The sequence below is a fragment of the Silene latifolia genome, chromosome 2 (assembly GCF_048544455.1).
Source record: "Silene latifolia isolate original U9 population chromosome 2, ASM4854445v1, whole genome shotgun sequence".
Lineage (NCBI taxonomy): Eukaryota > Viridiplantae > Streptophyta > Magnoliopsida > Caryophyllales > Caryophyllaceae > Silene > Silene latifolia.
The window spans coordinates 126,148,731-126,161,656 of record NC_133527.1 but is presented as its reverse complement, the minus strand read 5'-3'; the positions used below and the strand labels follow the sequence as shown (position 1 = coordinate 126,161,656).

The 12,926-nt window shown below is 39.1% G+C and overlaps 1 protein-coding gene and 1 long non-coding RNA gene across 2 annotated transcripts; one reads left to right on the top strand and one right to left on the bottom strand.

Annotated features, from left to right (window-relative positions):
* Positions 1-2,643: 2,643 nt before the first annotated feature.
* LOC141642951 (protein INCREASED PETAL GROWTH ANISOTROPY 1) lies at positions 2,644-6,029 on the top strand. The gene is made up of 6 exons (XM_074451947.1): positions 2,644-3,877; positions 4,487-4,618; positions 4,712-4,893; positions 4,995-5,106; positions 5,497-5,631; positions 5,721-6,029. The coding sequence occupies exons 1-6, from the start codon at positions 2,804-2,806 to the stop codon at positions 5,847-5,849; spliced, it is 1,764 nt and encodes a 587-aa protein (XP_074308048.1). The 5' UTR covers positions 2,644-2,803; the 3' UTR covers positions 5,850-6,029.
* Positions 6,030-8,083: 2,054 nt separating this feature from the next.
* LOC141642950 (uncharacterized) lies at positions 8,084-10,136 on the bottom strand. Its single transcript, XR_012543557.1, has 2 exons — positions 9,960-10,136; positions 8,084-8,855 (listed from the first exon to the last, which is right to left on the bottom strand). It is a non-coding gene; the product is annotated as an uncharacterized LOC141642950 (long non-coding RNA).
* Positions 10,137-12,926: the final 2,790 nt, after the last annotated feature.

Sequence of the window (12,926 nt, the reverse complement as noted above, 5' to 3'; positions counted from 1 at the left end):
ACAAATGGTGAGTCGGCATAACTGTCAGGTGCCGCCTTCTCAAGCGGAGGTGGCAATCCCGAGACCCTGCTTAGCATCTCCCTCAACTCCAAGTATTGCTGGTTAGTTATGCTTCCTGAGTCTGGAGCTCGTCTATCAGCTACCTGCTGATTCAGTGCGCTGCTTCCTGGTCCAAACTCTTGAAGGTTCTGATGTGTCGTGGCAGCTAATGGGGTTGTAGTCACGAGTGTTCCTTGCTGCCAGTTCTCCTGCGGGCTGCCCGTGGACCCTATGCCAGGTGTCTGACTGGTTGTTATGAGATTATCAACAGGGATGTTACCTGACCGTGCCTCCCCATGGTTGGCTGGCTGCCAGCTATCTGGTGTAAGGTATCCTAACCCTCGCGGGGTTATTCTTTCATCTGATGATCTTGTTACTAGATCCAGCCTTGTTACTAATTCAGCTGGTATCTGTCGAAGCGGATTCCTGATGCCTGATGCCCCATGTGTTAGATCCACTACTGGAGCTCTTCCTTCACCTGCCTTGCTTGTTGATGTGACAGATTGCTGCTTCAGAATGTCTATCTGTGCCCAGAGCTCTCTGTCTCTTTTCCTTGTTTCAGCTTCAGCTTTCCTCTGGTCTTCTCTCATGTTTTCCAGGACCTTCTGAAGGTTCTCTACGCCAGCGAGCAGGATTTGTGTTGGACTGGGTGGGGGGGTGAGGCCTGAGCTCATTGTATTTTTGTCTGATCTAGCTTGGGCTGCGGCAGCAGGGGTTTTGGGAGGTAAAGAAGTTTTTGCCGTATGTGTGATTCTTGAGGTGTGCCCAGGAGCCTGTTGACACTGCTGATGCCGGGTTTTAAGTAGAGTTCGGTGGCAACGACGGTTGACTGCTCCCTGACACGGCTTCTGACACTTGCGTATCCATTATGTATTTGGATTATCAACGATTGACGACCACAATGCCCCACGGTGGGCGCCAAACTGTTTAGGTGATTTTTACCAAGTTAATTGTATCAGGTCAATGTGGTCTTACTCGTTGGTTACTTGATTGATCGTTTGGTATTTGATATTTGAATAAGGAAATAAATCACGAAATATAAATTAACACGTAAGATTTGGTGACGCGAAAAACCCGATGTGGGAACAACCGCGGGAGGGACGGTACCCTGCCAAATATTGCACTAGCTTTGAATGAGAGGATGAATACAATCGAGACGTAATGTAAATTTTGCTAGCACGAGGTATTGTGTGTGTGACCTTGAATGTCCTTCTTTGATGACTTCCTTGACTATTTATAGGGTAAGAACCCTAGGTGTATCCTACCACGTTTATGGAAAGGAATATAACTTCCATATCACGCCATCTCCCTCCATTCTCCCTGATCTCCGTGACTTCTCCATGAACTCTTTCCTAAACACGGACGCTTCCTTCCAGTGGGCCTTGCTTCTCTTCACACGCTCCCTGGCCCATTTACCTTTCAGCAATCTTGCTTCCAACCGTGGGCTCCCCTTCTCTTATTCCTCCTTCATGGCTCGTTACTTTAATCACTTACCAAGTGGGCTCTCCCAGTTAGGTCATTATGTAAATTTTGACCCAAACACGTGTCTTGTGTGCTTAATTTTTTTTTTTTTTTTGCCGCTTATAGCGTATTTTTTTAAACCTTTTAATTTGTTTAATACAGATAGGAGATCAATGGAATTATCACCGAAATTTTCCCACGAGACCAGTTTAATTAAATATGGATAATTAGACAATAAAAATTAAAAAGAAGCTAAATACATTACGTAAAACAACCTAAAAACAAATAAAAGTCTGAACACGAAGGGAGATATTGAGACTCATTGTCCAATCCATGGACGGACAATGAGACTCAACTCCAATTCATGAACAGGCGTTGAGTATCAATGTCCATCCATTGACTGGACATTGAAACTCAGTGTCCATCCACAGTGGAACGTTGAGACTCAACGTTATTTCCGTGGACATACATTGAATCTCAAAGTTCCACCATGGATGAAAGTTGAGTCTCATTGTCTGGTCAATGGATGGACGTTGATACTCAACGCTTGTCCTTTGGACGGGCATTGAGTTTCAATATTCACTTACTTTCGCATGTTGACCCGAATATAGCTGAAACATAACCTAATTCAATTATCGAAAAGAAGTAATACGAAAGTTAAAACAATTCAGAAAAAAAAGCAACTTTACGATGCGATTAGTTTGTTAACGTAGGAGATTCGGGTTTCGTCGTGCATATTGATTTTGCTAATGGTTGGTTTTTTATTTATTTTAAAAAAAAAAGTTTTGTCGGTTTTGTGAGAGTTTGAGAGAAAAGACAAATAAGAGAATGAATGTCTGTCCATGGACATAACGTCGTCGATTTTTTTCAAAAATCTCATCATATTCTTACTCTTTGACAACCGCATAATCTTTCCTAAAAACATTTAAAAAATAAAAAATAAAAAGTCACAACGAGTGATAAACTTTCCTCAAAACATCCCTTCAAAAAAAATCAAAAAAAAAAGGAAAGTCGTAACGAGTGAAAAACTTTCCTAAAAACATTCCCTTCAAAAAAAAAAAAAAAAAACTTTCCTAAAAACAAATCCTCCTCTCATCTTATCTCAGCTTTCTTTAAATTACAGCCGACATTCAACATCTTTCCCTCTCTCTTACCCATCTCATTAATTTGAAACTCAAATCAAACGACAAATAACACGACCGTTGCTTCTCTCTCTTCTACAACACTTCCTTTTCTCCCTTCTTCATCATCCTCCATTCAACATCCCTTTTCTACTCTTTCTTTCTCATTCTCTCTGTAAGCTATGGGTCTCACCCGTAAACAAACCACACCCAAACCCAAATCCAATCCTTCACCCTCCCCACTCTCTGCTGGGAAACAATCTTCCAACGTCATCACTCGTTCTTTCGGTGCTTACTTCCCCCGCGCTTCCGCTCAAGTTCAACCCCGTCCACCGGAAGTCAACGTCAACGACCTGCTTAGCCTTGTTGACCAACTCCGTGACCGGGAGTCCGCCTTGAAAACCGAGCTTGTTGAACTCAAGCTTCTCCGAGAAGCTGCTTCTATTGTGCCTTCCCTTGAGGCGGAGATTCAATCTAAAACGCGTCGTATTGATGAGCTGTTAAACCGCGTTACGGAGCTTGCGGGCGAGAATGAGAAGCTGGTGGTTGAAAGAGAGGCTTTGAAAGCCGGTTTTGAAGCGGATTTGAAACTTAAAGATGCTAGGATTGCTTCTTTGATGACGGAAATTGACGAGGTTAAGCATTTATCTAATTCTCAACGATTTTTAGGGTTTGTTGATGCAGGTAACAAGTGTAGTAGTAGTAGTAGTAATTATAATAATAATAATAATAATAATGCCAAGTGGAAATCTTCGACGACTAATCTAATCAACGGTTTAAATCCGACCGTTTCCGGTAGTTGTAATAACAATGCGGTTAAATTGCAAGTGGAATTGGTGACGGAAACACCTCCGGTGCGGTGCCGGGGTCCTCGGGTTCCGAAACCACCTCCCAAACGGTGTGTTTCGGAATCATCATCATCGTCTTCATCATCGTTACCAGCACAAACACCTCCCCCGCCACCGCCACCACCACCGCCTCCACCACCAGCGTTTAAGTCAAGAGCGAAAGCACCTCCGGTTGCAACGTCAGTACCTCCTCCTCCTCCGCCACCACCACCTCCTCCTCCCCGTAGCGGGTTGAAAGTTGGGACAGCGAAAGTGAAGCGAGTGCCGGAGGTGGTAGAGTTCTACCACTCGTTAATGCGACGGGATTCTAGAAGAGATTCATGTGTTGGGACAGCTGATGTGACGTCCTCAGCTAGCGCTAAAGATCTCGTCGGAGAGATTGAGAACCGCTCAGTGTATCTACTCGCGGTCAGTACTTTGCTTAATACACTTAAGAGTATTTCTTATGGTATTAATTAATATCTGTTTCCAGATTTGACCCAAATGACAAGGTAGATAATAACAATGTCACATTATACAGCCAGTTCTTTTTTAGTTGCCGTTGAGTTTAATTATTTGGTCACTTTTGTTAGACAATTTTGGTGTTTACCGTTGAAAAAAAGTAAATTTATGAGGGTAAGTAATGAATGGTAGTAGCAAACTAGCAATGTTGAGGTAATGCCACGGGGTTTTGGTAACGGAATTAATTTTGATGATGACAAGTCTAGGGAGTCAAGTGTTAAGTTGTCTTTAGTTTGGAACCCTTTTTGTTTGGATCCTTTTTGCTCTTAACTTTTGCTTCAGATTCCTATTCATTTTCTGATTCCTGCTTTTTTCTTGCTTTTTCTCTGCATCCCCCTTGTCATTTGAAATTCAAGTGAAGTCAGTCTGCTTTAATAATTACTGGGTACGATATAATTAGTCTCTTATAAGACGGTTTATTATGAGCTGACCTCCCTTATACTAGCATTTGTGGTTTAACTGTGTATATCAAATTGATTAATTTCCTTCTTTGTTTGGTTTTGAAATTAATGACAGATTAAGACAGATGTGGAGACACAAAAGGAATTCATCAGGTTTTTGATAAAAGAGGTTGAGACAGCTGCGTTTACAAACATCGAGGATGTGGTTTCCTTTGTCAAATGGCTAGATGACGAGCTTTCTTACTTGGTATGTTGAGATTTATGAATCGTAGATACAGCTTTTTTCTTACTGTGGTTTAGACGAAATGTGTAGACTAATCTCGGGAAACCTTGTTATTAGGTCGATGAGAGGGCGGTGCTCAAACACTTTGATTGGCCGGAGCAGAAGGCTGATGCTTTAAGGGAAGCAGCATTCGAGTATTCTGATCTCAAGAAGCTAGAGTCAGAGGCATCGTCCTTTAGGCATGATGCTCGCCAGGCTTGCTCTACGACTCTCAAGAAAATGCAAACCCTTCTTGAAAAGTACTTTTCCTATACTTTTATCCCTTGGTTTTTTCAAAGTTGCTAGTCATTGAATCATTATGATTTTGTCTAACTGTAAATTGTGATATAAATTGAAACAGATTGGAGCATGGAGTATATAATCTATCGCGATTGAGAGAATCTGCGACCAATCGGTTCAAGTCTTTTCACATACCAGTTGATTGGATGCTTGATACCGGGTTTGTTAGTCAGGTACGATTTCATCTCTTCCCACAATCAGTCTCTCTTGTTTCTCTATTCACAAGTCTTTTATAATAGGAATAATTATAATAGTTGGGCCTCAACCATCACCTTAAGGTTTTGGCTATCATTTTATATGGAGAATGGGTGGAATGTTTGGGACTACAAATAATGCACTTGATGACAAAAGGGTGGAAACTAATTTTGTAATATGCCCACGCTTGCATGCTCACATGGGAAACCCATATGGATTGTTTATCTGCTTGTCTTAATTTGGACCCGTCTTTGGGTTGGTTGACCTTTAATGAATCCCCATACTCTTCATTCATGTCTCTGTTCTCTGTCAAGGAACTGTGTGTATAAAGCTGTGTGTATTTATGAAAGTTCTGTAAATTGTTACAGATCAAACTCGCATCAGTAAAATTATCTATGAAGTACATGAAAAGAGTATCAGCAGAGCTTGAAATAGTGGGTAGCGGCCCTGAGGAAGAAGAACTGATAGTTCAAGGAGTTCGATTTGCATTTCGTGTACATCAGGTAAATACAGTCAGCAGCCTTGGTTTTTGTATTAGCTTTTATTACAAGTTACTAGTCCCTAACTTTGATCTTTGTGGATGTTGGTGCAGTTTGCAGGAGGGTTCGATGTGGAAACGATGAAAGCATTTGAGGAGCTGAGAGACAAGGCAAGATCATACCATGTACAATGCCAGAACCAACAACAACAGAGGCTTGCTTGTCGATCTCTGCCCTCCTAGAATTATTAGATCATTCTGGAGCAAACTCAGCTTCAGTGTTAGAATTATTAGATCATTCTTTTGTTGTAAAGATAAGAATCTTCTTGTAATCTCCTTTGTGAAAAAGAACCCTCATGTAATCTCATGCCTTTTTTTATTTTATTTTATTATTTTTAATTTTAATTTTAATTTTAATTTTAATTTTGCTTTTGTATTTTTCCTTTTTGCTTTATCAAATTATTACTTCTATTCGAGTTTTAGCAACAAAAATGAGTTGGAATGTATATGGGAAACAGCCGAGTTAATGTTGAAAGCATGAGGGCCATCAGGTGTAAGGAACGCCTTGGTTGATGATGACTAGCGTCACACATTCTCAGTAGTAATTCTCTACAATATGTTCAGTTGAACCGAAATGGTCCAAGGGCTGTCCGTTTTTGTTCAAATCTGGACAGGAATTTGCAAAGCATTTTGGTGAGTATAATTGCAAGATTTTTAAGAGAAAATGACAACAAATGGTCCCCTTTATTGTCTCCAAAAGAAGCCAAAGGAATTGAAGAGCAAAACCAACAAAATGGCCAGCAGCTTTACACGCCTAAACAGGCTGCCAAGCTTGTTTATTTTGGACCCATTTGTAGTGTTTTTGTGTGTAAAATATCTACTTTAACTTTTGTCCATTTATGCTTTCAATTGTAGCCTTTAGATTTACTTTTAGATGGATGGTTTGGATGTAATTTGAGCCTCTATTTAAAGAAAGACCTATCCCTTGTAATAATTTGATTTGAAGTTTATGAGAAATGAAAATGTGAGGTTTTTTTGAAAAACCCTTGTTTAGTTCTTCTTTGCTTAGTCTTTAGAACAACCTCCTTTCTTAGTCTTGGAGATGACTCTTTCCATTTGCTTAGTGCTTTGGAAGAGTATTATTCTAGGCTTAAACATGCTTTGTGATCTTGTTTAAGTCATATCTTTTATTTTATGTTTCAAATAAAACCTCCCAAAACAGCCCCCCCTAAAACCGAGACATTACTACTCCAAAACAGCCCATTTTCGAGTTAATTTTTGTATTATGGTTGCACCGTTTTTAGTAGGGTTTGGGCTGATTACGGACCACCTCGCCATTTTAGTGCAAAGTGGTATCAGAGCTTCGGCTCTTGCGTTTTCTTAAACCAAGACGATCTTGGGAAATGGTGGTCCGTGGTGTTCTTGGGTGTGACACCACAAATCTGTGCGTGGCTTGATTTGTGGGTGTTGGCTTTGGTTCGAGCACTTGTGTGTTGCTCGGATCGAGTTGGCTAACAAGAGGGTTCGGTCTTTGCTAAGTGCTTGACTAGAATGGGCTCTTGTTGTTTCCCTCTTTAACATCTATACTACATTTTTCTGAAATTGTATTTGTTTTTGAAATCGTCTTTTGCTATACCATATTCTTAACCGCGAAAGTTTGAGGACAAACTTTTCTCAACAAAGGGAGTTTGAACCGAAATGGTCCAAGGGCTGTCCGTTTTTGTTCAAATCTGGACAGGAATTTGCAAAGCATTTTGGTGAGTATAATTGCAAGATTTTTAAGAGAAAATGACAAACAAATGGCCCCTTTATTGTCTCCAAAAGAAGCCAAAGGAATTGAAGAGCAAAACCAACAAAATGGCCAGCAGCTTTACACGCCTAAACAGGCTGCCAAGCTTGTTTATTTTGGACCCATTTGTAGTGTTTTTGTGTGTAAAATATCTACTTTAACTTTTGTCCATTTATGCTTTCAATTGTAGCCTTTAGATTTACTTTTAGATGGATGGTTTGGATGTAATTTGAGCCTCTATTTAAAGAAAGACCTATCCTTGTAATAATTTGATTTGAAGTTTATGAGAAATGAAAATGTGAGGTTTTTTTGAAAAACCCTTGTTTAGTTCTTTGCTTAGTGCTAGAACAACCTCCTTTGCTTAGTGCTTGGAGATGACTCTTTCCATTTGCTTAGTGCTTTGGAAGAGTATTATTCTAGGCTTAAACATGCTTTGTGATCTTGTTTAAGTCATATCTTTCATTTTATGTTTCAAATAAAACCTCCCAAAACAGCCCCCCCTAAAACCGAGACATTACTACTCCAAAACAGCCCATTTTCGAGTTAATTTTTGTATTATGGTTGCACCGTTTTTAGTAGGGTTTGGGCTGATTACGGACCACCTCGCCATTTTAGTGCATCAGTCGCGATGCTGTTTTGTAAAATGTCGTGCAACAAATGGGTTTGAAAATGAAAACAACCAAATCACTGTGTAAATCATAATATCACTTAATGACTTGAATAACAATTTATTAGGTGCGACTAATTCGCAGGACGGGAGGGAGACTCTGGAAGAATGTTGCCTTCTCGAAGAGAAACAAAGCTACTAGTAATGGAAACACCGTCGCACTCACTCACAGGAAAAAGACCAACAATGTCTAAACTGTCGGTATTTATCTTGGTAACCTGATTCAATCGAAGATTATACCACAGCAGTCCAACATTACTCCGAAATAGCAGCAAATTTCCGTTCTGAGTAGCCACAACACAGGTTTTGGCACCAGGCATATCTTGATCTACATAGTCGTTAAGAAAACCGTTAAGATCCAACACATACCTCTTACACCACTTCCAATTTTCAATGTCCTCCAAAATCCATACTTGGACCGACTTCTGGTAAACATCACAGCAGCCTAATTTTTCGTAACTTGACTACGCCCTTCACGTTTGTATCTGTCCGCTAGTCATGCGATGCCATGCCAAGCAGACTACCCTGCATGCAAGAACACTCTCAGCAGGAACCCTGCTTAAAATATTTATTATAACCTCCTCCGGAAGGCTCAAGCGTGTTTCTCTCGTCTCCAAAATCAGTCTCGGAAATTACATGATTATTTATTATAACCTCTTCCGGAAGAGCCGACATAGTGGACTTGTTTCTACGGTCTCGAAAATCAGTCATGGAACTTACATGATTGCATATCAGATTCCACATAGCCATGACCCATGTCACACAACAGTTGTGCTTCTTTTTCATGCTGTCTCTAAGTTTCAAAGGAAAAAGAAAATGTCAATTAATATGGATTTAGTAATATGAAGCTTGATTAATTAAGCTTTTCAAGTAACAATTAGTATCTATCGATTAATTATTAATTATTATTATTATTACAGTATTATTCTACATTTATTACAGTATGGTTTTGTACTAGTATCTATCTCAAACCCGCACCCCGGCCACATTGCCCACATAAGACCACTCAACCCGACACACAACTTGACTTACAGATCCAAATTAGCTCACACCGAATCACGACTATCCATGGAACGAGCAATATGTGCGCAAAGTTCTCTGAGGGGAGATAATGAGCCAAGACAGCTCGAGAACTTAACATGTCAAGCCGAGCTAACGTTGGCTCGGCTTGAAAAGGTCATAATTACATCAATTATTACTCTTACTAATTTAAACAATACATAGCTCAAGTTGAGGTCTCGGGTCTAAGACCCGCAAGCATAATGAGATCAATTTTTTCAAGTTCGAGCTCGAGTTTTGCTTCTTGAGACAAGCCCAACAAGGCCAATCTCGTGCTTGGATCGGCTCGTTATTAGCTCTTACTTCTGTCACGACAACGACCTATTGCTCATGCAATTTGGGACCCTCATACAGTACAGCAACAACGCTATTTACAACTCCATACCCAACAATACACACCCCATAATTAATTAATACTCCCTCCGTCCCAGTCAATTGTTGTCCTTTGGTTTTGGCACAAAGACCAAGGAAAGAGAAGGGGTCAATTACTAAATGACATGAACTAAATTAGGTGTGAATGATCAAATTGCTCATCAAGTTCATTCTTAAAATAAAAATGACAACAATTAACTGGGACGCCCCAAAATAGAAAAAGACAACAAATGACCGGGATGGAGGGAGTACATGGTTTAAGTTTCAGAAGCAAAGACGCCCTGCAGAATGCACACACGGCCACGAATCAAGGTAGAACAGAGTAGGGCACATATGCAGTTTAACCGTCACTTAAAAACAACACAAGCAACCTGACTCAATGATCGAATGTTAGCAGCATAACGACGATAAAAAAAAAAAAAAAAAAAAAAAAAAAAAAAAGATTTGGATGTATATGAGAAAGTACCTAGTGGTTGGTGATTTGGCAAGAGTAGCGAACGAGATGTGTAGCGGTGAAATTGATGAAGGAGATGATGCTTGCCAAGATGTAAAACCAATATATTATGTTGTGTGTACACGAAACTGTAAACGTTTTTGAGTTAGATTAGAGAATACTGAAACTTGAAATCTTTCTCCTTTTCAAAAAAAAAAAAAAGAAAAAAAAAACTTGAATTCTTTCTTTGGTGGTAAAGGATTTTGGTATCTGTAGGTAGACCTGGCAAAACGGGTCACTCGGGTCGGGTACGGGTCGGGTCAGTTTGGGTCGGGTTATTTCGGGTCTGTCGCATATTTCGGGTCGGGTTGGGTCGGGTCGGGTCACTTTTGGGTTTCGGGTCAATTTCGGGTGGCCTGTTGTCGGGTCATTTCGGGTCGTGTTATTTTCGGGTATAGGTCATTTTGGGTCGAGTTGCTTTTGAGTTAATGGCTAAGCACTTAGGTTAATACTATTTTGATTAAGAAATACTATTTTGCAAAAGTAACTATTTATTAGGGATTATTAACCAATGAAACTTTATTTTGATATATATAGTATTAATATGGGTTAGTACTAGTCGTTTCGAGTCATTTTGGGTCACTTCAAGTCATTTGGGATCAGGTCAGTTATGAGTCGGGTCTTTTCAGATTGGGTCACCTCGGGTCGGGTCAACATTGGGTCAGACAATGTTCGGGTCGGGTCTGGGTCGGGTCGGGTCAATTCGGGTTTCGGGTCGTATTCGGGTCAAGCAAGTTCAGGTAATTTTCGGGTCTCGGGTCAGCCATTTCGGGTCGGGTCATTCGGGTCTGACCCATTTTGCCAGGTCTATCTGTAGGAGCTTTCGGAATCAATCAATCAATCAATCAATACATCAATCAATACTATATATTAAATCCAGAAATCAAGGGATTTCAATGTAATTAAATAAAGTTATACAAATTAATTATATTATATAGTTTTAAATCAATAGCACCGTGTGATGGACCTGATTAAGGGATCTCAATGTAAATATTATATAGTTTGGGTTAAAATTAAATTATATAAAAGCTTGGTAATTTTCCTAAACATTTGTAAGAGACTAAAACATGGTCAATTTCCTTAAAATAAAATAATTAATTAAGATGGTCAATTTTCTTAAAATAAAACAATTAATTAAGATAGTCAATTTCAAAGATACTAAAAGAAAGAAGAAAAAAAAATAAGAAGATGCTTGATAATTTTCCTAAATATTTATAAAAGACTAGAAGATGGTCAATTTCCTTAAAATAAAATAATTAATTAGTATAAACATGCACACTTTTAGGCGTCGCTTTTGTTTTCATTATGCGAGATTTGGTCGGGTATTTTAGTTGGTGTAGACTTTGGGAGTAAGATTCATTATCTTTTAGGAATTTTACACTAAATGAATTTTTTTCTCTTCGCAATGATCTTCCGTATTGCTTCTACACAATTGTTAATGCGGGAGTTTGATCATGATTTTCGACATATTAATGGTCAAAGTTATAAAAGTTTGACCTCTAAGAAGCAAGGTGGGAGAGTTTCAGAAGGGGAGAGAGTATACTTGATTTTTTTTTTAATATAACTAATAATAGTATGCTCTACCAAGCGTGGTATGCCATTTACATTGTAGAGGAACATTAACCCCGTAAGAGGATTAGCTAACGGGATCTGTCTTATTATCAATCGCTCTGGAAAATTCATAGTAGAAGGGAAGATACTTACGGGTTCCAAAGTCGGCAAAAGGTACTGAACCCGAGGATAGCAATGACTTCCTCAGATACAAATATTCTTTTCGTTCTTAAAAAGAGACAATATACGTTGAGGCCATGCTATGTAGACGTGACAAACAAATCGGGTCGTATCGGGTTCAGGTGTCACATTTAAACGGGTCACGAACTCTCCAATCCAAACCCGACTCAATTAAATCTCGTGTCGTGTTCGTGTCGATCCAATTACATTAATAGGTCATCAAACCTCAACCCTAACTCGTTAATTTCGTGTCGTGTTTTCGTGTCATGTCATATTTGGAAAGTGTAAGTATATTTATGTGAGGATCAAGAAAACTTGGGATTAATTTAGTAAATGGGTTATTCGTGTCGGGTTCGTGTGTAGAGTGCTCAATCCAAACCTAGCCCAATTAAATCTCGTGTCATGTTCGTGTGTAAATGGGTCGACAAATGTCAACCTAAACCCGTTAATTTCGTGTCGGACTCTTGTCGTGTTTTCGTGTCGTGTCATTGTTTGCCGGCTCTAATACTGCGCCTTAACAATAAACAAGAGTTAGGGACAGTCACTAAATCATGTTGAAATTTACCTCCCGAAACCAATTTTTATTAATGGCAAGCTTTATGTAGTTTCAAGAACAACGTCATCCGAGAGATTAACGTTCTACATCGTCACATCGATGTTAGAGACCAAATGTATCAAGGCCACAAGAAGGACATTGTTTACAAAGAAGTTTTCATAATTTACCAAATTAAGATGTCGTATTATATATTTTGCATGGAGTTTTTAAGGATAAGTAGTCAAAGACTATTTCGATAAAAAATAGATGGTGCTAAAACAATAAGAACGGTAACTCTATAATCCAACTATATCTTTGAATGTTAGTATACAACTGACATAGTTAAATAGCAAATGCCACAACGCTTTCGTTGCGTTTTTGTTATAGGAACTCATGATTAATCTATCTTCATCTAAATCAACCCCCGAAATTTTGGTTGCTTCCATTTTTAGCATAGTTTGACTTTTTGTTAAATTTAATAGTTTTCTATTACCAGACCATGGTAATGTATAAAATAACGTTTTTGCGGTGCCATAAAATATATACTACTAACTGACATTATTATACTAACTTGGTAACCCAACTATTTTAAAAAATGACATAAACTACTAACTGATGTTGTCACAGATAATACTACTAGGTGCTCGTGCATTCTATGTAATAGAATGAGAGAT

Bases quoted from the DNA above. Each gene is read 5' to 3' on its own strand.
- LOC141642951 (XM_074451947.1), top strand. From the start codon at position 2,804: ATGGGTCTCACCCGTAAACAAACCACACCCAAACCCAAATCCAATCCT. The intron at 3,878-4,486 runs GTCAGTACTTTG...AATTAATGACAG, and splicing joins GCTCAGTGTATCTACTCGCG to ATTAAGACAGATGTGGAGAC. The intron at 5,632-5,720 runs GTAAATACAGTC...ATGTTGGTGCAG, and splicing joins TTGCATTTCGTGTACATCAG to TTTGCAGGAGGGTTCGATGT.